Source organism: Brachyistius frenatus, unplaced genomic scaffold (genome assembly GCF_029030835.1).
Source record: "Brachyistius frenatus isolate BFR_SWC_R1_liver_20210118 unplaced genomic scaffold, ASM2903083v1 Contig_180, whole genome shotgun sequence".
Classification (NCBI taxonomy): Eukaryota; Metazoa; Chordata; class Actinopteri; family Embiotocidae; genus Brachyistius; species Brachyistius frenatus.
Window position 1 is genome coordinate 626,797 of NW_027210779.1, and position 25,009 is coordinate 651,805.

The following is a 25,009-nucleotide window of genomic DNA, read 5'->3' on the forward strand; positions in this document are numbered from 1 at the left end:
AGTCAGATCAATCCAGCTCGTCCAAATATGGTCACATCTGGCTCCAAAAATACCAAGATGGCGACAGCAGAAATGCCAGAGTGGAGGCCTCGCGGTCGGTTGCTGCTTGAATCCACCTCCGTGAACAAATTCATCTCCGAATTAAATATAGATATTTATATTTCACATTTTGACTGTGTTTACCTTGTCTTGAATATAACCGCGGCCGCCCGTTTAAAAGCCTACAGCAGGTAGCTGGCTTTAATCCCAGCTGATGAGGGAGATTTACAGGCATGTAGCACAGTTAAAAGATGCCCTGAACACAAACTGATTGCCAGTCTGTTAAAACACCTGTTGAGATGTTTCACACCGGAGGGCGTTAAGATTGACAGGCGGACCGGCGCCCCCTGCTGCTGGCGCCGCAAAAATGAAAGCAAGAATACAAATAATACAGAGGAAACAAACTCGGAGCCAAACACAAACTCTGCTCATCACCTACCACATGCAGCTAATTCCAAGCTCACACACGCACACGCACACGCACACGCACACGCACACACACACACACACGGAGCAGAGACTGCAGGTTCGTCACTCTCGTTGTCACCCCCGGCATGGCGCCATGTGACCGCTGCTGGTGGCAGACAAAAGCTCCTCTCTTCCACCCGGCAGTGGAAGTAAATCAGGCCTGTGTGCGGCTGCAGGGGATGGAGGGAGGATGGAGGGAGGACGGAGGGAGGAGAGAGGGAGGAGAGAGCGAGAGAGAGCGCTGGAGAGACGAGGGCAGGCGAAAAAGAGACGGCAAATAAACTGACATAGAGCAAGTGAGCGTGGAGGAGCGGTGAGGCGGGTGGGGGTGGGGGGGGGGTGGGGGGGGGGTGGAGAAAAAAATAGAATGACAGAGAAAAAAAAAAAAAAAAATAGATAAACAGAGGCACGGCCCGGGGGTCACTCATGGAGAAAACAGTCTGACAACACTGGCAATTACATCAATTTTCAAATTGTGGCTTCATACCGAGCCGGTACACGAGAGAACGGAGCTGGAGTACACATTAGGGGAAATAATTTGGGGTTTTGGCCTGAGATTTCATGTGAGAGCACATTATTACAGTAAATGGCTGGAGATGGGTAAAGTGCTGGTTAAAAAAAACAAAAAAAAAAACCAACAACAATAACAACAACAACAAAAAAACACACACACACATGCATTGCAGTCGTACAGATGGGTGTTGAATCTAATGGTTTGAAAACAAAAGGGAATATTCCAGGGGAAGCGTTTGAGTGACAGATGGATTCAGTCTCCGCTACTTTACTCTCAGTGTGAGACTTCTCGGTAAAGGATTCGTAACGGCTCTTTCTCTTGAATGTATCGACTGAAACAACAGTCGAGCGGCTTCAGGACAAAACAAACCCCTCCCCCCCCCCCCCCCCCCCCCTCCATCCATCCATCCCCCCCGATCGTCTTGCGTTCCCATTCGAAAACAATGACACCGCCATGCGGGCAGGTGGGTGGAATATGAATTCGCGTCAGACGAGACCTCGCTCCCACTGTCGAGCTTCAAAGTTTTTTTTTTTTTTTTTTTTTTTTGTTCATTGTCTCACTTTTGGAAACAAGCTCGAGACTTAAAAGTGAACTTTTAGTGTTTAATATTCTCGAACTGACCTCAAAATAGCGGCGACAAAAAAAAAACCCCGGCCCAGCAGAAAAGATGGGAGTCCTTCAACGAGCGGAAAAAAAAAAAAAAAAGGAGCGCGTCCGAAGACTTGCATCATGATGCGAGAGCTTAGAGGAATTTCATACGTAAATGCTCAACACGTGGAATATAGATTCCTCTTTGCCTCACACGAAGGGAACAAACATCTTCTCCCACCTTTAATAACTCGGTTAATAAATTAATTCATACGTACAGATTTTAATTTTATAGCCAATTAGTCTGCTAATGGCTGAGTCAAGTGAGCCTGGCTCCGCCCACTTCTTGCTTTAATCTTCGATGTGATTATCGTCTGGAAATCACACGAGGGTTTGCTCAGCTACTCTTGACCGATCAGCGGCCAGCGGGATGCGGCTAAGTGTGATGTCGCTTAAATCAAGCATTTGTTTGGTGTCGTCCGGGCCCGTGTCACTCAGAAAAGGGTCAGCCAATCAGAAGAGAGTTCTTTACCGAGGTGATTTTTTGGTGCTTAAAACCACCAAAATATATTTTTATGGAAATCAAGTGTGCAGATAAAACACCCGAACAGTGAAAAATCCTACGGCAAAGCGAACTGCGCTGACTAATGGAGAATATTAGAAGAAGAAAAGGGAGTGCATCCACAACTGAGGGATGGATTTAAAAAAAAAAAAAAATGTTGAACAACAATAGCGGATAATGGACATTGGAGTCAAACATTATGTAAAAGCAAGTCACGAAAGTGATGGAAGTTTCAAAAGACTGCGGCAAACCAGCCAAAAGAGGAAATTAAAGTCGAATTTGTTTTATGTTACTTCCCCTTTGTTCTGGGCTGGAGCTGGTTTCTTGGCACCGGACGCTTCAAGACAGGCTTTTCATGGCTCTGCGACGCTGGACGAGCCGGATAAGTGGGGCGCTGCGACTTTCTAAATCAAGCTGTGAAGCGGAGACGCGTAGCGGCCTGTTCCCATCGTCCCGGTGTTTTTTTTTTTTTTTTTATCAGGTGCTGCTGCCGAGGAGATGCCAGAAAGTGGAGGTCGTCTTTATTACGTAAAGTTACAATCCGCATGGTTTAATTCCTGCCGTAGCTTGTGGAAATAGCTCGCGGGGTTCAACGCGGGAATTGTCGGGGCGGCAAACTTTCTTCAGCAGCTACTTTGTCGGAAATACGACCAAAACAGACCGATGTTGAAGTTTTAATAAAGAACCCATTTATTTTTATTCATTTGCCATCGTGCCACCAGCCGCCACAACTTTTCCACCTCTTCGCATCGTTTTTTTCCGCACAACAGCGGGACAAAGTGAAGTTTGGCAACTCAGCCTGCCGCCTGCAGCTCCTTGTCCAACACTTCATCCTGTTACAGTCAAATATTAAAGATGATCTTTTGACGGGGGGGGGGTTTGCGGCATTGCGACGGAGCAGGAAGTGACCATATTTGGACGAGCCGGGGAGGAGTCGAGCGCCGGATCTGACTCGATCTGACTGGAAACCCGGCGATACGACGTCCCCGCCCACGGAAAGCTGTAACCCGACTTCGCCACAACAACAATCAACAACCAAAAAACAACAACAACAAACAAACGTGTAATTTTGAACACATCACTCCTAACACTGTTGTGACAAGCTTTGATACAGCTACCAAAGGAAAAACGTTTTCACGATAATATTTCCGGACCGGCTTTGATCTGTGAGAAGCTGTTTTTTTTTAAAAGATGCTTCTGTGGAGATTTCTCCATCGCGTCATCAGCTGGAGATCAGTTGTAAACTGCTACTTGAAGATTTGTTTCATTGATGTCCGGTGAAAGTAAGACAAAAAACACACAAACAAACAAACAAAAAAAACAGTAGCGTGTTACAGTAGATAAAAAAATAAAATAAAAAAACATCAAGATGAGTCACGGCCTATTTATGGAAGTTGAATATTTCAAAAGGAGGCAAACCAAAAGGAACATTTTGTTAATTATTATTCCAGAAAAGACGTCGCAAAAACTAGCCGGCGGCAAAATGAGTGCAATGGAGCCGCTTCTGATTAAACAGGTCAAGTGTCACTATAAGACACGCTTACTTACACCGGACCTACCTGCAGCGGTGCCACCTGCTATCAACACATTTAACTGCACGGTGACGAAGTAGAAAGTTAAAATAGTGTGTGTGTGGGGGGGGGTGCGGTGTCTTTTTTTTGTCCACCGTCTTTTTTTTTTTTTGAGGACACGGTGCACGCCAGCCGAATCGCAGCGAATCAGCCACGCTTTGCTGGCGGTACCGCGCAGTCCAAGGACGGGCGAGCGGACGATGGTTTCAGTTGAGGTGGTGTAGCGGTGGTGACGGTGGGGGTTGGAGGGGAGGGGGGTGGGGTTTGGAGGTGTGGGGGGGGAGTGGGGGGGGACGCAACATCTGTCACAGCCCTGAGGCGCAATCTCCAAATGGCTGCGACGAGCCCACGGAAAGAGACGGAGGACGAGAGACGGAAACAAATCCAGGCGGACGAGAGAGAGAGAGAGAGAGAGAGAGAGAGAGAGAGACAGAGACAGGCGGAGGTTGAGACGGCGAGATGAAACCAACCCCCCTCCTCCACTCCTCCACCACCCCCCTCTGAGAAAGCATGCTAATGTCGGTTGTTGTTGCAGAGGAAAGCAAAAAAAAAAAAAAAAAAGAGGCATATGTTGTTGTGTTACTTATTAATGATCGCCGTGAAGAATTCATTATTACAGCAGCTCGAGACAGATCGAGACGTGTAAAGCGTGGGAGGGCGACGGGGGAGGAGGGGAGGGGGAAGTGGGGTGGGGGGAGGGAGGACGGGCTGCTTAATTATCTAAACTTATCTTGTCTGCCGCCGCGTCTCTCCGTTCATTCATACGTAATGAAACGTGTAGCGCCGTGTTTCCACACGCGTCTCACAAGCCTTTCCGACTTATGTACTGCCACGGGTGTGTGTGTGTGTGTGTGTGTGTGTGTGTGTGTGTGGTGGGGGGTGGGGGAGGGGGGGGGGTCGGGCTGAACTGAGCCCAGATTGAAACCCAATTACACCGAGAAGGCGGAAACTGACGTGTTTGTCAGTTCTGGGCGAGCTAAAATGTCAGGTAGCGTTCAATTAGCAGCGGGCCTTTAAAATGCCTCAGATCAAGAGACGGATCAAACACTCCAGAACACCTGGTCGATGCGGCGGACGGGGGGGGAGAAGTCATAATTATGAATGTGCGCACCGACTCTTCTTTTTTTTTTCCCTTTCATGTCCCGACGCTCGATGGAGTTTGATAGCTCGGCGTTCGGTCGTTAATATTCATGGGCCTCGAGAACTACCCCCCTCCTCCTCCCCATCTCCCCCCCCCCCTCACCTTACGTGCCGCTGCGATGCAGACGGTTTGCAAAAGTTAACACGGTTCCGCATGAATGCGCAGAGGCCTCTCGTCTCGCACTTCAGGAGTACCGTTAACTCGTTAGTAAATCCTGCCCGTCTCGCCTTTGGTGTCCGTTAGCATTAGGTCGGGGCCGAGTGTACGCGACGTGACGTGGTGAGGATTTTACACAAGAAGTGATGTCGATCTCACACACACGCACACGCACACACGCACACACACACACACACACACACACACACACACACGCACACGCACACACACACACACACCCTCCCTTTCCCCATCCACGCGTGCAAAGCAACAAGTGACTACATTATAAGGTAAAAAAAAAAAAAAAGAAATCACTAAAACAAACCTGGCTGCACCGCAGGCCTGTCAATCAAACAGACATAATGCGTTTTGAGGCCCGATATCTGATTATTTTCAGACGGACCGCTGCGAAACGAATAAGAAGGAGCGACTTTTACTGCACGGCACCAAATTGAATCGTGGGAAAAAAAAAAAAAAAAAAAAAATGAATTGATTCCTAGTGGCCCTCAGCGGTATTGCATTTAATGTGGCTTCGCGCGTCGGCCTCACTTGTCAGATTTATGGCATTTCGAGCACAAATTCGCTCTGAACAATCCGATTAAAAATCTACTCTCCGCTTTCAGTCGCATTACCGCCACCTTCTGACGCGAGCGGCGCATTACGATCAGTCGCCGATGAAAACGGGGGAAACGAGGACGAGCTGCAGCAGCGTATAATAATCGATTGCAACGACGATTCGAATATACGAACATCGCGTCCCGTCTCCAGAAGCTACGTCCACTTTTCTGTAACCGTCTGGGCAGGAAACGCCAGAGATAAACTTCTTGATTGCGCCTTGCAAATCATGTCGGCTTTGAATAATGACCATAGATCTTTAACTCCTGACAGCAGAAGGACATTGTTTATCGCTTCCTCCTCAAAGCGTTATAAATCGCGGGTATAAAAAAGACTCCAAGATGAAATAGCGTTTTTCTGATCACCGCCGCGCCGCACTTAAAGCCGCAGTCACAGCTCTGTACGAAGAGCTTACGTAGGAATTTGTGCAGCTACTAAAATTCGCTTTGCGTTCCACCTTTTCTCCCCCCGACAGAGAAGACATAATTCACACAGCCACCGGAGTGTGAATATGAACTTTATATCATTGTGGCTTCGCAGCACAATCCTCTAAATAACAAAGCCCCCCCCCCCCCACCACCACCACCACCACCACCACCACCACCTTTTCTCAGTCTTACCAAACCTGCAAATCTGTAAATTCTCCGTCCGCCCGTCGGCCCGTAAACGTAGGAACTGCTCCTTTAAAAAAAAAAATTCCTCTGGCTTCTTGTGTCGCTCTTTTTTTTTTTTCCGGCTGAAGGGCCTCCCGGCGGGAGGTGTTGAGACCTTTAGCCCTTCCAGCACATGTTTACCACTGACATTTATCAACCTCTTGTGAATACTTTACTCTCTCCTGGCTGGAGCCCCCCCCCCCGCCCTCCTCCCTCCCTCCCGCCCTCCTCCCTCCCTCCCTCCCTCCCTCCCTCCCCCCCTCTCCGGTTCCTGTTCCGTGAACACTTAACAGCTGATTACAGAAACTCAATCACCGCTCTTAGCGTGCACTTCACACTCGCTGTGATGAAAATGCTGCTTCCACGGCCACGTCAATCCCGGGTTACCCACAATGCCGAGGGGAAGCCTCCGCCGGCAGTGAATGTTTCTGTAAGTTATTTACATTGTGACAAGGAGCAGTTGGAGTTTTTCTTCCTGCGACTAAACGGCCGATGAAAACTTGACAGTCGACCGCCCTAAAAAAAAATTTAAAAAAAAGTTTCAACAAGACCTCTCAGCTCAAAAGCTGATAAACAGGAAGAAGAAGAAGAAGAAGAAAAAAAAAAAGCACTTCTCAGATAATTGGCTCCACTCTGTCATGTGAACTTGATTTTAAACCAAAGTTTTTGGCTCCTGGCTTCCTGCCGGCTCCGTCAACACCACCTCAGAACTGTAACCTCAGGTGGGTCCTTCTTTGTTTACGACAGGATTTGTGTTCCGCGAATCAAAACAAAACAGAAAATGGGTGAAACCGGTTTATTAACGGGTATTAAATCATTGCCAACCAAGCTGCTGTCAGTAGAAAATTGACCTGCCTCAGAGAAAACACATCTCAAAGCCCTTTCCTTTGTTCCCTCGTTCTTCAACGCTCCTTCAATCTGAACCTATTTAAAGTCTGATAGCAACAAAACAAAAAAAACAAAAAAAAATCCATTAATTGCAGGGTATTGCTTGAAATTAAGCCAGAGATTTAGAAAGAGGAGTCACTATGCAATTACTGGGTGATGGTATGAAATGGAAAATATGAAGCTAATTTCATTAATATTCCCTCTCGGAGTATTTATGCTGCTGCGGCGGGCGGCGTGACGCACTCAAATATTCCCCCCACATATCTTAAATGTCCTCCAGCCGACATACATACAGTACGCTTCATTAACCTTTGTCATTTTCAACCTTTTTTGGCCTCATAATCTACATTCTCCGATGCGCGCGCGCCCACACACACACACACACACACACACACACACACACACACACACACACACACACACACACACACAGTAACTGTTCTACAGTATAAAATGATATCCTCCTTCTCTGAGTGTGCAAGTGTGGACTCGTCACTTATCCAGAGCTGATAGGAAAAGTTTTCTGGTTCGATAAGTTCCTGAAGACCAGACTGTTCAGAGCTCTAAAGGGCAGCACCAAAAGGTTATTCTCTTACTTTACTTTTCTTTTTTCTTTTTTTTTTACTTAGCTTCAAAAATAATATATTACTAATGAGTAATGATTAATCATAGTACAGTGTATAAAGCTCCACAAACCGTATTTAAAAAAAAAAGAAGTTGTTTTTGCTCGAATAGTGGGACGTCTTATTGATGTTTATTTCATCGGATGGAGTTGAGAGTCGAGAGAGAAACAGAAGCAGCGAAGACGGAGGTTGAAGTAATCGGAAGTTTAACTATTTCGTCAAAGTACTATTTTCGAAATAAACTCCTCATGTCGAAAACGGAAATAATTCCTCTTTGCCGTGCGCCTCTTTTTAAAGCGCAACAATCCCCTTTCGGGGGGAAAGAACTCGTAAACAAGCCGTAATCCCTTCCACTTGCAGATCGCTAAGATGCTTTCATTCAAATTGAAAATGAATCGCTGCTGCGAGTAGATCCGTGCGATGAATTACAACTTTTGATGACAACGCCGTGGGATTGTGGGAAAAGGTGAAAGAAAGCGCCGAGGCTGGAATCTTTTTAATGTTTGAGTTGCGAGACGTGCGCCGGCGCTGTCGTACCGCTCAGCACCACATCTGATTTGTCAGAAAAATATCGATTTTCCAGGCGTCGCTCCATCCTGGATGTCGAACCCGGAAATGACATTAAATGACGTCAGCTGACCGAGCGGCGTCGGGCGACGTGCTACCAAACTGTCGCCGAGCTCCGGAGCAGCCGCAGGACAGCACCTATGATTCATGAAAGTGAATTTTTAAACCCTCCCTTTTGCTCCGTTTCTTTGTCTCCGCCGACAAGAAATCGGCGTCTTGTCTGACGAATGATTTGACCGGCCCGGCTGCCGTCGTTGTCCACGCGTCGTTTGCTGCCGGAGACTTCGAGTGAAAAGCAAAAACAGTGCTGTACCTCCGCTCCCGTAAAACCAAACCAATCAGCTAGAAACGGCTAATAAGCACGGTGGATGGATTATTGGTTTTGCCTCTGAACCACATCAGCCATCGCTTTTATTAAAAAATATTGATTAGTAGCGTACTCGTCGAAATGAAAGGAGAACATGTCCGTGACATTTTTATTTTTTTTCCGCCGTGAGCCAGCGAGTCATTCGTTCATTCGTTCAGCAGCACTTGCCACTTACAATACATCAGAGCGAGATGTGAGAGCTTCTCATCTGTCCTTTTTTTTGTTTTTTTTGTTTGCCATCTGTATTTTTGATTCATTTAAAAATGTTATTACCTGCATTCGTTTTCATAAGAAGGCTGAATCCCATATTTGTATTCCAGCCGGTCGGGTGTTTGTATTAGCACGCCGAGCGGCCGGCGGAGGAGCCCGTGCAAAAATTAATTTATGGGAACTCATGTAAACATCAACATGCAAAAGTTTTATTCAGAGGTACTTTTGCGTGCTGCAAAAGCTGCGGGAGGGTGCGGCGGCGAGGGGGGGGTGGCGGTGGCGGTGTGAGGGGGGGGGCAGTAGAATACAAACATGGCAGAGCCCCCCGATATTTTCACACCATCGTTCTCCGGAGCTGAATCGCATTATGCTGCAGGAATCCCCTCTGCTGCTGCGGCGTCCGTCCTGCAGCCTTTTTTTTTTTTTTTTTTTTTTTTTTTTCCATTGTTTGTTTGTGTTTGAAAAGGTTAAGGAAGGCTGCTTTTCTTTTTTTTTGTATTTACACGAGAGAACAAAGAACAAAGCCATACATCATCGCCGTAGCATTTCCATTCTGTATTTACACATCTCAACAGGGGGGGGGGTATTGATCTCCATATTCTGATGTATTTTAATGGAATCTACGTCTCCGTACCGCTGCGGCGTTTATCGTTCGTGAAAATCCTCCATCAAAAAACAAACACAACAGCCAATTATAAAGTTGTCCTGTTTTCCAGCTCCGTTTCCAGTTGCCGGGAATGAGGGGGGAAAAAAAACAACAACAAAAAAAAAAACGTTAATTGGAATTTGTAGTTCAGACGTGCATTCGATTGAATTGGTCGGCATGTGGTTTCACGTGTTGTACTGTATCTGCAGCGTGTGATTGATGAACTGGCGTTAGTGGTTCAGCCCACGAGGCCGCCGTGCGCCAAAGCGAGTGCTGACAAATGACTCACCAGCATGAGAGAGCAGAAACACTCCGCTGCCACACTGAGAAGGATATTGACTGTGAGAGCAGTGTGTATTCTCATTCTCTGCGCTGTCTGATGACATAATGGGCACACAGATTGTCACGCTAAGGGCCGTCTCTGAACCCGAAGCAAAGGCCATGTGTGCAATGCAGGGACGTCGCGAGAAAAAAAACCTACAAAATAAGCCGCACTCAAGTAAATATACTATAAAAACCAGCAAATTAAAGGTTGGTTTCGGTCACATCAGCCACTTCCTATCTGATCTTTTATCTTCTATTATTCTATCCCATGTCAAGCAAGAATTTCGCTTTCAAAACTCTCAACCGATCTCCTCAGTTCCCGAATGTTTACAGATTGTTGTTAAAACAGGATGTGATGCAAAGCAGTGGTAAACATGCCCCTGTCCCAGCTTTGTAAAAAAAAAAAATGTGTTGCTGGCATCAAATTCAAAATGAGAATATATTTTTCATGAAACAAACATTTTTCAGTTTCAACATTTAACATGTTGTCTTTGGTCAATTTTTTTTTTTTTTAAATATAATATGGGTTTACATGATTTGCAAATCATTGCATTCTCCTTTTATTTATGTTTCATACAGCGTCCCAACTTTTCTGGAAACGGGGTTGTATATTCACAATATATATTTTTTTGAAATAATCCTACTGCAGACTAAATACATGGTGTCATCAAAAAGTTCAGAGACTAAAATAACCAAAAAATGATTTCAAACTGGCTGCCCTTCCCTTTCGAGTCGTCCCCGTCTGCAGAGATACGGCGCCCCCTTGGGGCCCTACCTGGAGGTCCCAGTCGGCAGGAACCGATCTGCTATTCAAAAGCCAAATCCTGCGACTCGGGGTGGTGAGGAGGCCCGTCTTCAACTGTTGTACTTGTTAGAGAAACCTGTTGCCATGGCGCCACAGTTCAGGTGGTTTGCAGCGAATATTTTCCCCTCAGACGCCTCAGAAGGTCCCAGTGGAACTCGGTGTTGATGGTCTGACGCGGGGGGGGGGGGATTCACGGTGACACAACCGCCGCCAACGTCAAAGAAAAACCCACCTGTTACAGCTTCTGTGTTCACGCACAGCAGGAACAGCTCTCAGAGCTTATTGATCCACCCTCGTACCTGGGACCGAATGCGATAGACTCGAGTGGATTCGGTACCGATCGGTAGAAAAGGGGCCTCGGAGAATTTGAGCGTGTGCGGTGACACCCTCCAGTGTGCCTCTGCAAACTCCCCGCAGCTGCACGCGCTTTGAATAATGGGAACAAATGTGTGTCGAGCTTCTCTGATTCAATTATATTTTGCGTCGATATTATCCGGGGATCTTTAAAAAAAAAAAAAATTGTGTGTTTGTGTGTGTGTGTGTGTGTGTGTGCGTTAGTGTAATTTTTCTGTGGTAGAATTTGGCACAAAAAAAAAAAAGGTTGGACTTCTAAGAAAAGAAAGAAGCTCAGGGGAAATCAGAGCTTTCAAGGCCTGACTGAGCTCAGACAGCCAGAATGAAAGCTGAGACAAACAGCTGAAAATCTGATGCACACTGCCGCTGCTACACACACACACACACACACACACACACACACACACACACACACACACACACACACACACACACACACACACACACACACACACAAAGACACACATTTGCTGCGAGATGTATCATACTGATTATATCATCAAGCCTAACAGATTGGAGTTATTATTTGAGTTACGATATCATCAGCGGTGAACTGAGTTTTTTAACGTGCTTATCTGCATCCAGCAGTTGTAATAATACGTTTTATATCTCAGGGAGACAGTAATGATTGACTCGTCTCTGTGTGTTTTGTCTTTTCGACGCTGCAGACAAAAGAGGGAGAATTCTGCACAATTAAAGAAGAACAGGCACACAGGCCTGCGTTTTTTTGAATTATGAAGTGAATGTACTGTCTCCTATTTGCCTGTTTTTTTTTATTATTATATTCTTTGTGCCTGATGTTCGCAGACCTCAAAACATCTAAATTTGCTTCTTTCTTTTTTTTTCCGTGTCGCTCCCCCGTCCCTCCGCCGTCCTCAGATCATGCTGCTGACCGACCCCGAGGTGGAGAGCAGCCTCCTCATCAGCTCCGACGAAGGAGCCACCTACCAGAAGTACCGTCTGACCTTCTACATCCTCAGCCTGCTGTTCCACCCCGAGCAGGAGGACTGGATTCTGGCCTACAGCCACGACCAAAAGGTAAACAGGAGGACGAGGCGCGGCTGGTTTAGCGGGTTTCGGTCGTTGAGCGTTAAGTCCGGGCGAGCGACGACGAGCGCCTCAGAGCGAGCTGGATAAATATGACATCCGACTCTTACGCAAGAGTTTGGCTCAGAGTCACGAGTTCATGAAGTTCAGTCGGGAGAGAGGTGGGAGAAGCGTGGAGAGAAAAACTCAGGTCGTTCCAAATTTCACTGGTGCCGAAGCTCACTTTTACCAGGAGAAGAAAAAAAAGAATAGAGACCGACGTTTTACTGTACATTGAAGTGAATTGAAAACGATCGAGATCGACCATTATGTCCGTATTTGAAAGTAGCATGATTACTTGTGAATGTAATTATATATCTCACATTTTCATTAGCTGAAGTAGCATAACCTGGTTTAAGAATACATTAAATTTGATGAAAGATGTCAACATTTTTACTTCTACTACTACTACTACTACTACTACTACTACTACTACTACTACTACTTCTACTACTACTAGTACTACTACTTCTACTACTACTAGTACTAATACTTCTACTACTCCTACTACTACTTCTACTACTACTACGACTACTCCTACTACTACTTCTACTACTACTACTACTACTACTACTACTACTACTTCTACTCCTACTACTACTACTACTACTACTACTACTACTACTACTACTACTACTACTACTACTACTACTACTACTACTACTACTACTACTACTACTTCTACTACTACTACTATTACTACTACTACTACGACTACTCCTACTACTACTTCTACTACTACTACTTCTACTACTACTACTACTACTTCTACTACTACTACTATTACTACTACTACTACTACGACTACTCCTACTACTACTTCTACTACTACTAGTACTACGACTACTCCTACTACTACTACTACTACTACTACTACTACTACTACTACTTCTACTACTACTACTATTACTACTACTACTACTACTTCTACTACTACTACTACTACTACTACTTCTACTACTACTACTACTACTTCTACTACTACTACTACTACTACTACTTCTAGTACTACTACTTTGAAATTATTCGTTTGATTCCACAAAATTCACATGTTACTGGTAAAGCAAAGTGTTAAAAAAAAAAAAAGTCATTGTGTTGGAATCATTAGTGCTATTTTGCAGTGTGATGTTTAGAGACAGTGCAAATCATCCCTGCGTGAATAACATCCAATATACATCGGAAGAAAAGTGTGCGAGCAAAAATAATCGCACGTGTGAAAGTCAGACAGGGAGCTAAAGAGAAAGAGAAGAGAGAAGTGCAATTTATAGACATTTTAAAAGGAGGGTTTGCATTAATAATTCTCGGGCCGTTCGGCTCTAATGTTGGAGCCGTGATGAATAATGAAGGTTCCTCCTCTGCCGAGCAGACGCGGGGATGATGTGTGCGTGAACATGCCTCTCTCCTCTGGAAAGTACATCACACTTTTCACCTGGCAGCGAGGATGATAGCTCGCAGTCATCGCACATCCCGACACGCATGTACACGCTCGCACACACACACACACACACACGCGCACGCACACACACACACACACACACACACACCTTTAGCACGCATCGCCATTCTGACCGTGAGCGTTTGCAGCCATTTCTCACTTCAGGTTTACCTGCTTTACAATTCAGCTGTGACTCAGGATTGCTGGCAGGGAGTGACTTAGGCTGAATGCTCAGCAGCAGTCAGTGTAAATATAATGAGAAGAGTAAAACCTCCAGTGAGCTGATTGTGTTTATAGATGTCAAATCTAGTCCCGTCACCATCATAAACCTTTTGATTTACTGTCGTATAAATAATGACAATTGATAATTGAATTGCACTCTTCTGTTTATTTTATGCCTAGTCATAGTGTAATAACGCATACTGTATACACCTTGCGAAAAAGAAGAGATGTTTGGCATTGCAGCTAAATCTAGGATGTTAACGTGAAATAGATGCTCACGCTAAAACAAATGTGCGGTTTACCCAAAGACTAAATATAAAAGTGGACGTAGCTTCCGGGTCTGAAAAATGAGGCCAGTGCAAAAATGGCTCAAGCTGCAATATCGCCGAGGGCCACTAGAGGTTGGCTCCAAAAAGCTTCCAGTTCCATAGACTCCCATTCAACTTCTCTCATAAAATTTGAAGTCAGCACATTTTTCTCCACGAGTCATTATTGTGTCATTCGCTAACGTCGCTACCTCCTATTAGTTTTCGGGCGGTCCATCTGAAAAATATCCAAAAACCAAAAATCCCAACCCGAGGCTTCATAACGGCAGCTCACACACCGATATGTGACGTCATGGTTGGTCGAACATTAGAAGCTAAGCACCTCCAGATAAACATTTGCTGGCACTGATTCTCCAATCGTGTGCCATTTAGACACAGCAGAAGGAGTAGCAGCGAGACGGCGTCCTTGAAAAAAAAAAAAAATGCCAAATAGGCAAAAAAACTGACGTGAAAACAGTATTTAATGTAGTTTCATACACATGAATGGCAACCATTTTCAATCCGGCGATTAGGTAATACATGTAACGGGCTTAGTTGAATCATCACACGGTTTCTACAGTGAATGTATACATTTTTTTTGTTTTTTTTTTTTTTTGCTGGAAACAAGAGGCTGTCTTTGACTGTAAAAACCCATTTCGCTTAAATACTGTCGCGCGAGCCACACCGCAGTCAAGTGTGATTATTCAGAGAGCTTCATCCTCCGACTCTATGACGGCGGTTCCGGGGACATGCATTAGTTTTCATGGTACGTAGTGCATCTGTAGAGTACTGAGTCTGTTTGACGTGGAAATATGAGAAGAACAGCTGGTTCATACTGCTGCAAGTTGTTTATTATTTACATCCAGGTAATCAGGATTGTTGTAATTTTATCCCTGTTTCTCTGGTGCGCCCTCTTACAGAGGCAAGTATGTGAAAACATTTTTTTTATAACTCCAGTCTTACAGAGTAAAACTCCTCAGAAACTTGTTCTTTTTTGTAGTTTGAATAAAATGGACAAGATGAAAAGTCGCTGCGTGTCTTTAAGACATTTTGAACGGAGTCAGGGTCGCTTCTATTTTGTAATGAAAAAAAAAAAACATGTCTAACCATGACAAAGGTTAGTATTCAATTCTGTCTCCACGTCTGTGCGCTTACGGATTAAGGCAGCTTGGCAGTTCGTCATTGTGCTGCTTGGTACAAAACAGAAGCAGTTTAAAGGACAAACTCTCAAAATTGAGAAAATGTAAAAGGGGAACGAGTCTGGATGGAAAGACGATCCTCGGGGCTAAACAGTTGTTTGTTCAAGTTCAAGAAAAGATGTTTGAATATTGTTGTGAATGTGATACTTGAATGCTTCTCCTGCTCAGCGTTGGGGATACATGCTTTTTAAGTATTTCACTTTCCTTCATCCTGCGTCAAAAGTTGGTTCTTGCTTGTTTGCAGAGCCTCTTTTTTTTTTGACTTTTTGTTTTGCGGAAAAGCCAAAAGAGTCGAGCGTTGGTCCAGAAGTGAGGAGAAGTTGTCCGTTAATTGCAGGGTTGGAGGTTTAAACTCCGGCTCCTCTACGCGTCTCCTTGTTGGAGTGTCACTGAGTGTAACCCCCCCCCCCCCAAAAAAAACATAAAAAAAACAGATAACAAAACAATCTCAAGAGTTTGGATTTCTTTACTCGGTTAAGACACCCAGCTCTCCTGCCAACACTATTAAAGGAAAGCGTGGACATTTGTTGCCCAGAGTTCAGTCTCTCAGGCAGCACTTTTCTACCTGTACCCATCTGAGGATGTAGCACGCCTGTAACCACCTACACATAGTGTGTTGGAGGAATGCTGCCGGTGGCGCTGCAGCCTCCAGGTACCTGCACGGATCAAATCCAGGTCAGGCCTTTCTTGAAATCCTCAAATAACTAAACTCGTATGAATAATACGTGTGTTAGTACATTCTGAACACTTAAAGAATATATTAGCGTAATGATGCTACGCTTGTAAAAGAATGCAGGAGTTGAACTTACTTATTAAAGATCGTGTTTGCTTTAATGGTTTTTCTTGTGAGACGAACACACGGGGGAAGAAACGCCTGATTCGAGGAGGAATCGCGCTTCAGTGTAAAGAGCTTGTCTTACCAGCCACCGTAGGTTCTCTCGGTTGGGTGCAATCTGCCAACCCACCACTAGGTGGCACTAAACCCTTGAGCACACTGCTCAATTAATTTTGAATGTAAACCTGTTCAGTAGTTCAGAAAAAATACAGCTAAGGACAATTAAGTGAAAAATAAAAAAAATAATGTCACTCTTATTTATCTCATGACGCTGTTTCGTGTTATTAAAGGTCCTATATTGGAAAACTTTGTATTTTCCATTTCTTTTTTTGTTCATAAAGGCGGTCCAGGTGGTACTTAGACACTGTGAAAGTGTTAAAACGGTCAGTCCCCAGAGAAATGCAGACAGCACGTATTCAGCAACCGTGCCGTTCGAACTTCTGTGAGTTTGTGATGTCACAGTGAGGTTGCAAAGTGACCTCTCCTCATGCACGGCCCCGACCGTCCAACCTCGTAGCGCTCGTTCGGTCGCGGAGCTTACAAACCGCCTGACCGAAAGGAAGCGCGTGGTCGGCCCGGGCGTGTGTCACTCAGAAACACAGCCAATCAGAAGAGGGAGTCACTGATACCAACCAGCCTTAAAGACACAGACACGAAGCAGCCTGTTGTTGGTGGAGTTTCTGAGAGAAGCTGAAGAGAGACGAGATGTAAAACTGTCTTCGGACGGTTTTTGGTACTAAAACCTCCGAAAAAATATCTTCTTGCGGAGATTGAGACGCGCAACTGAAACACAGTAAAATATGGGACCTTTAAAACGTGCCCACTAACTGTGCTGTCTATTAGCTTTGCTGTATGTCAGGTGTCAGCACCCCCTCCCCACCCCACCCCCCCGACACCTCCCACCGCGCACCCACCCGCTCACCCGCGGCCTCGCTCGCACGCATCGTCTCCACCCCGAAAAGTGCGTCTCTTTCAATTTCCTCGCCTCCTTTTCTGGCAGTGCCGCTGCATTTGTTGATTGAGAGACCTTTTGGAGGTTGTAAAGGAAGGCTGCGCCGAACCCCCCCTACCCCCCCCTCCGCCACCCTCCCCCCTCCGCCCCATCACCACCCCGCCCCCGCCGCCGCCCCTCCAACTCCCCCGTCGCCTGCTCTCTGCCTCTTCACTGTCACTTGCTTGGCTACATACTAACTTGCTGTAGGAGGGTAATTAGTCAAAGTGATTTCCTGCACCCCCCCTCCCATCCCATCCCCTCCGCCTGCACCACCACCACCCCATCCCCCTTCCCTTGCATCTGCTTAGCACAGCTTGGCGTGGATGTCACGGAAATCTTATCACTCGTGCCGCTTGTCTTTCGCTATTCGACACGAGCGTGCACACGTAACAGATGCAAGTAGTCGCACTGAATAGGGAGTTTTCACACGTCCGGTGCCTGACTGTTTTCTTTACTGTCATCCTCATCGCCGTGGAAACAGTCTTTATCTGATTTGTGTTTTGTGTTGGGTTGCTGTGCCATTAAAAGTATTGTTAAAACACTGTATAAGGAAGCAAATAACAATTTTAGTTTTTACATAAATAAGACAATTACTGATGTGACCGCAGTGACGATCCATACGGGACGTGGTCTCATGGAAGGCTTTTTAAATAAGGGGGGGGGGGGAGTAAATAAATGCAATTAGAAAATAAATGAATAGAAGCAAACAGAGCCACATTACTGTTATCCGCTAATAAATGATTGTTTACACATCACGCATGGCCGCTCATGCCTAAAATGGAAAAAAGTCACAGGCTGAAGCACTGAAATAAGTTCCCTGCCTCATTAAACTCCAGCTGTGAGCTGCAGAGTAAACGCATTTGTCATTGTGCTTTGTCGGAGAATGCAGGTGTGTTTTGGGGACACAGAGACGTCAGTGAATACATCCGTCTGTCGAGGTTGTTGATTTACTGAGCGAACCGGCGGAATATGCAGGAAAAAAAAAACAGCAAATTCAGAACTGTTGACTTGTTTTCCAAAAATGTATTTCAGTTACTACTTAAAGGGCCGGAACACTCAAATTACCAACACTCACATTTTATTCTTCAGCTTTCTTGATACAGTTAGTAATCGTGCAGATTTTATTTGCGTCGGTTCTGAGATTTCCACCCCCAGTGCATGAGGGAAATTTGACTTTTTATGTGGTGCTCTCATTGAAAATAATTTTTATGATATTAAGTATGGAACCTCAACGTGTCCAACGTTAAATTACTTTTTAAATAAATCTGTGAAATCATTAATAATTGAATAAATCTCAACTAATTATTATTATCAAATTTAATTTCAGCCTCCTTATTATATTTATGTAATAACAGCGTTGTCAAGGTGCATTTTTATTTCGTAATAAGAGTTTGATACTCAGCTCGGATTGAACTGAACGGAAGATTTGCTGGCCAGAAAACCAAAAGACAGACTTAAAAAATGTCTCAAACTTCTGCAGAGCTGAAGGGTCAGAGGGTAAATCTTTTCATACTCCACATTAATTCAAATGGAAATAATGTTCTGTGCAGCTTTAAAAACTAATAAAAAATAAAAACAGATAAACTTTTAGATACGATTTTTCAATGCTGCAAGTTCCACAGTTGAAACTCTGTTCACCTTAGTTTGATCTTAGACGGACAAACGCAACCATCTCTGCATAGCTAGAAAGCACTACCGAAAATATTTTATTCACATATCCTAAGATTTTGTTGTTACTTTGGTCAACTGGTCTTTTAATATTACCCTCAGTTCATTAATTTATCTTGAATCTGCTGCAACAGGGAGCTCTGAAATCTCAGTGGAGCAATCAAGGAAACAAATTAAAGACACTTGAGAGTTACTGTTTTTATGGCTAGTTGGTTCCATTACAGCCAGATTCGCACATGCGTTCTCTCTCTATTTTGTGTGCCGGGGGGAAAATCTCATCAATTTACCCGCCAGTGAGCAATAGCTGTACTGGCACCTACAGCCTTGTTTTATCCTGAACCTCCTCTTCCACCCTCCGCAGGCTTGTTGCAGCGAGGCAGAATTTCTTCAGTGCCTGAAAAACCTTCATCTGACTTCACAGTTTCATTCATTACTCACTTTCATGGTGTTCATGTCTGTACGGCCAAGACCCCGTGTTAGGTTTCAGCGCAGTAATGGCTCGTCGTGTGGGAATGCAAACAATGCTTTGAAGCCCTTAAGCCGCGTTATTTCCTCTGCAGTGTTTTCAATCTTATGTAAATTGTAATCTAATTTAGTCGTTTCAAACGAAGCCAACACGCACGTGTGCGCCGTGAGAGAAAAAAAAATTTTAAAAAAAATCCCACACCGCCGTTTCTAAACGGATGACTGAAGTGTTAAGCAAATCATCATGTGAAAAACAAACCCACGGAAAATAAAATCCTGTGCAAATACGTGTCATTTTGAGGGCAAACAGCTTTCGGTAGGACGACGGCTCGTGTCGTACCGAATGGTAAATTTGACCGGCTGTCGGGACGGCATGTGATTAAATACTCACTGGCGCCTGCTTGTCTCGCTTACAGCTCTACAGCTCGGTGGAGTTTGGGAGGAGGTGGCAACTGGTGCACGAGAGAGTCGCTCCGAATCGTTTCTACTGGTGAGTACAGAGTGTTTCATACCTTTTTTTTTTTTAAAACAAGTTATAACCAACAAGGAAAACTTTGAACCAGATCCAAAAATCCTCCCGTCGTACCGTATCGAGCTTCTTGTTCTATGCAGGTCGGGGGGGGGGGGGCGTTGTTTTGCGTTGTACGTCCCGACATCAAACTCACTTCGTTGGGTCATTGATTATTATTACACATTATTACATTCAGCCATAGCGGATTAAATTAGCAGGCAACAGCTGACACGTCAACTTTGACTTTTTTAATTGCTAAAGACTTAAATCAAAATCAAAACATTGCAAATTACACATCCTGTTACAGCCCAGTGTTACGCGGACGACACCGAGGTCATGGGGTCACGTGGCTACGTACGAAGTCAGTGAAATCAGAGGTTTTAGGGGTGACCGTCGGGATAAGTCAGGGGGACATGGATTTCTTCACAGTAATTGGTTTTTTTTAAACCGTAACCGCTTGTTTTTTTTGGTTTTTTTAATTTCCTAACCCCAACCAAGAGATTTTGCATGTGTTTTTGTTGTCTTAAACCATTTGCTTTTTGACCGTAGACTGTATATAAAAGTGGACGTGGCTTCCTGAGTGCCACTATGGGCTGACTCCAAAAAAAAGGTTTTTGGCTCCATAGACTCCCATTCTCTTATGAAATACAAAGTCAATCTTTTTTTTTCCCGCAAGTCATGACGGTGTTTTTGACGCATCGCGAGGCGAAGTTGTGACACTGAAGTGTTGTCCTCTAGTGGACTGGCGGGTGTACTACATGATGTGGCGTGATTGAAGTTGCGATTTTGAGTTCTGTTTCCGATCCATATTTACGAAAAGTGTAGAAGACAACTGATAGTATATTTCTTGGTGACATAAAGTAAATATATATATATACAGAGATAGTGATTCATATTTCCTGTATTTCTTGGCACATTGTTGCATTTGTTCTTCCAAAACAGCCGTTGCGTGACAAACTATCAGAAAAGTGAAACTCAGAGCCAAATGAAGAGTAGTTTTGACATTGTAAGTGTCCCGGACAGACGACGTCATTGGCTCTCCTCAGAGTGAGTAGCAGATGAGCCAGAGAGCTTTTTAAGATTTTCATTATTCATATGTCTGACATGCCTGATCGTTCTCCGTGGCAGACGGCTTCATTATGTGAGCGACAGCTTTCAGCTGCAGAGGAAGGCCTCGAAATTAGTTTGGGGTGCAATGCGAGTGTTGTTTCCGCATTGATTTGAGAAAACCATAATAATCTAATCGATCCTCTCAGCGAGGCCTTTAACCACAACACGTGTTCTCATCTGGACTCGTCGTTTCCTTTCCTTTCCGACAAAGATTTCTTCCTGCATGTGTAATTGTTGCGTCGCTTCCTGGTCGCCTACCTTTTCCTCAACACCACCAAACAACAAGAAACAACAATGCACAGGTGAAGTCCAACTCGGAGGCATCGCGCACGTCTGCCCTCTGTACAATAAACTAACACGCGACAAAAAGCTTTCACCTCGACAAACTGCAGCCGAACTGTCGGACAGTAACGAGCTGGGCAGCCAGGAGTGAAGGTAGCCTGGAGGGCTGATGCTGCAGAAGCTGTCAGACTTCTATTTTGGGACGCTCGCTGTGCAGGAGGTGTGGTGGTAGCTCTCTGGTAATGAGGCTGCAGAGGGGGGAGCTTATGTCTGCTGTATGTGTGGCCACCAAAACATGGAAGGAAAAGGGTGTAAGCTCATTTGCGATTCGCTCGACCCGAGCAGGCACTCAACAAACACGGCGATCCAACTTCCATCTGCAATCAGTTTTGGGAGCTCGGCGTGTGCAGCTATTTGCATGCGACATTACAAAACTCCACAAAAACATCTGCCTGTATTGGATTTTTTTTTTTTTTTTTTTTTTTTAGATTGCAAGGCAGCAGCTCCATCTCGTGACTAAGACCCTCTTTAGAGTGCCTCTAGTGGCACTCGGCGGTATCGCAGCTGAAGGCACTTCTGCATCGGTCTCGTTTTTCAGACCCGGGGAGCTACGTCCGCTTTTATGTACGGTATCTGGACTGGGCCCCGAGTCTCCTCGGAGACCAGACGACTGTCCGGACCGGTCGGCGTCCCACCTGCAGAGACACCTGCTGCAGGTCTCTTCTAACCACTCAGCGTCGGAACGTTAATCCAGCTGTGTATTATTCCTCGCATGCATCGCGCTGTTCTCGATTATTCAGTAAAAAAAATAATTCATAAGTAGGCCATCGTATTCACAGCTGCGTTTCATCTGGGAAATCACCAATACTACCAATAAGTATAATGAGTTGAAGCCGTGGTGGTCTCTGTCTCTCACTGTCTGCTTTTCATTCCCTTCACACACACACACACACACACACACACACACACACACACACACACACACACACACACACACACACACACACACACACACACACACACACTCTTCCCCCTTTATTCCTGTTTATGTGTGTTGCTACCTGTCGACACGTCCTCTCTTTCTCTCCCCTCCATATGTGTGTGCTGCCTCTGCTTCTCCCTCTGATCCCCCAGTCTTTTTAATACATATTTAATGCCGTAATGATTATATGCTATTCCATCTGCGGGCATCCCTACTGTAGAATAGAAAATCAATGGCTTTTCCTCCCCTAATGATGTCAGGAAACATCTTCCTCCAGCTTTTTCGGAAGGGGGGGGGGGGGGAGGACCTTGTGGGGTGGGGGGGGGGGGCTCTGAACATTTAGATCACATTGTAAAATAAAATAAAAATCCCCAGGCCCTCTTTTTCTTTACACGGTAAACTGCCGTCCACAATGAGGACAAAGACGCGGCGATTCCTGCAGCCGCTTCCCTGCAGCCGCTTCCCTGCCGATGTCTACCATGACGGCGCTTCGGCTTAACCGCGGCACCGTCACACATTTTCTCTGACTTTGCAGCGGGCGAGTCTCTCGGGTCGGTAGGTGGCACCCGCCCGGAGGCAGAAAAAAGACCAACAGTGATGTTACTGAAACACATTTGTCTGCCTTTCAGGTCGAAAATGGGTTTGGACAAAGAGCCGGGCTTAATTCACCTGGAAACCAGCATCTCTGAAGGACGTGAGTAATTTAATTCGGAGTTCAGCGCTCCATTTTCTGGTGTGTCTCTCTCTCTGTACTGTATCGTGAGCATTGTGCTAAAGTAGAGAGGAGCCGCGGTGGACTGAAGGATGATGCGAAGGGACGGCGGGATTGGTCGAGTCCGGGGAACGCACACAATGACGAGGGAGGGGAAAGTAATGCATATATTAGAGAGATTTTAAAAGCAAATGATTTCGCTCGGCGGGTAAAGAAAGCCATCACTCATCCACCTGAATGACAATAAACACTGGAATATTTGGGGGGCTGACGTGTGACTTGATTTTGTTGTTGTTGTTGTGTCGGATGTCACGATCCGGAGGGGAAAAGAAAGTTTCCTGTATTTCGATCATTTCATCATTTTTGTTATTCCTGCCGGAACAATTTTGATACTCACATTTTCAAACTTACAAATCACGTTTTTGTAACTGATGTGAATACGCTTTGACGAAATTCTATATTTCAAGGGGAATTCATGGGAAGACAACCAGGAAGAGATGGCTATAAAAAAAAAAAAAAAAAAAAAATGGTGCATTCATGACCAGCTGGGACGTGGGAAAGTTTTGACTCCCAGGGAAAATCCCACTAGGAAAGTGGGAGCTTTTTGAGAGCTCGGAGAAGTCTGACGTCACTTGACATGGCCGCGTAAAAGGAAGAGCCTACCTAATTTTCTAGCTAATTAACTAATAATTTTGGCCTCCTGAGTTCCAGTTTGTCCCCGTGTAGGTTTATTCGGATGATGATGACGAGCTGGTTTGTCACTTTTCTGTGTTCAGACAGCAGAAATAGATAACATTTCCTGTTTGTTTGTTTTTTTAACACTGTCGACTAGGAGGTGTGGTGTTCCCGTAGCAACGGGACAGACTAGAGACAAACAACTGCAAACAAGTCGGGCAGTTTTCCGCAGCGTTCAGTCTAAACAGGAAGTCACAGAAACACTCACATCTTCTGAGATCTGATTTCAATGTAATAAAATGTTATATCAGTTTGTCCTCAGTCTCCAGTTGTTTCGATTATGACTGAAGAGCCGAATAAAAATGCTGCACAGGCCATCTGTGATCTCTGTTCTGGGTCAAACTCTAGTTTACGTGCATAATAATAATAGTAATATATAATATAATAATAATAAATAAAGTGAAATATGGCTGAAAAGTCAGACAGGAAAAAGAAAAATACAAGACAACAATTTTCACTGTTGATAAATCAGTAGATGGTTACATCTATAAATAATCACATGCAATTTACCAGATGTTTTTATGTTGTTCAATATGTTAATTGATCAAATTAAATATGGTTTAATTTATTTATTCTGTTCACAGAATACAATCTAAATCTCGCATTTTAAACTAGAATGGAAAAAAACTTCTATAAGACATCATATTGTTGAGCCAACATTGAAACCAATCAGCTGTTGGATCAGGTGAGAGCGAGGTGTTTCCCCTCATGATCTGAGGACGGGCAGTCGCTCGGCTCCAAAACAACTGATCTCACGACCCCGTCGCTGGCCACGTTAAATGACGCGGAGCGAGTTGGGCTTTAAAAATAATTGAACCGGCGTGCGTTTTAAAACCAGCTCTTTCCCAAATCTCAGCTGTCTGAACACCTGAAAGTGGCACTATGGGAAATGGCTGAACGTCAGGATGCCTCAGCCTCGACTTCTTCGATTTTTTTTTTTTTGGTCACTCCTGAACTTTATTTATAAAAGTCCAACATAAAAGAGTTGGAATTGTCCCTTTAATACTTACATAAAATAAATAAAAATAAAAAAAAGTGTCTCCGTGCCACCATCTCGTCGAGGCCGACACAAACGTGGAGAAAAGCCAATCGCACAAACACACCTAGCAAACATCGGCGGTGTCAGATGTTACAGTCGCGCCGCCAGAGACTTTCACTATTGATCATGTGCGCGTGGAGGGAGCCGACACATATTTGGCAGAGGCTAATACGCGGGGACAGGCCCGCTCGCTCTCTCTCTCTCTCTCTCTCTCTCTCTCTCTCTCTCTCTCTCTCTCTCTCTCCTCACTGATGGCAAAGAAAGCAATTGGCCCCTCTGGTCATCCATCTTCCCCTCCACCCGGCTCCTCCCTTACTGGGACCACTTTATTGACACGA

The 25,009-nt window shown here is 44.9% G+C and overlaps 1 protein-coding gene across 5 annotated transcripts in view; it reads left to right on the forward strand.

Annotated features, from left to right (window-relative positions):
• LOC138632304 (VPS10 domain-containing receptor SorCS1-like) overlaps positions 1-25,009 on the forward strand; it is a 142,878-nt gene that overhangs the window by 79,173 nt on the left and 38,696 nt on the right. For all 5 annotated transcript variants that reach the window (XM_069717779.1, XM_069717777.1, XM_069717778.1 and 2 more), the window contains exons 4-6: positions 11,971-12,129; positions 19,717-19,790; positions 22,815-22,879. In XM_069717779.1, the coding sequence (XP_069573880.1) occupies positions 11,971-12,129; positions 19,717-19,790; positions 22,815-22,879 (298 nt within the window). The remainder of the gene's footprint in view (positions 1-11,970; positions 12,130-19,716; positions 19,791-22,814; positions 22,880-25,009) is intronic.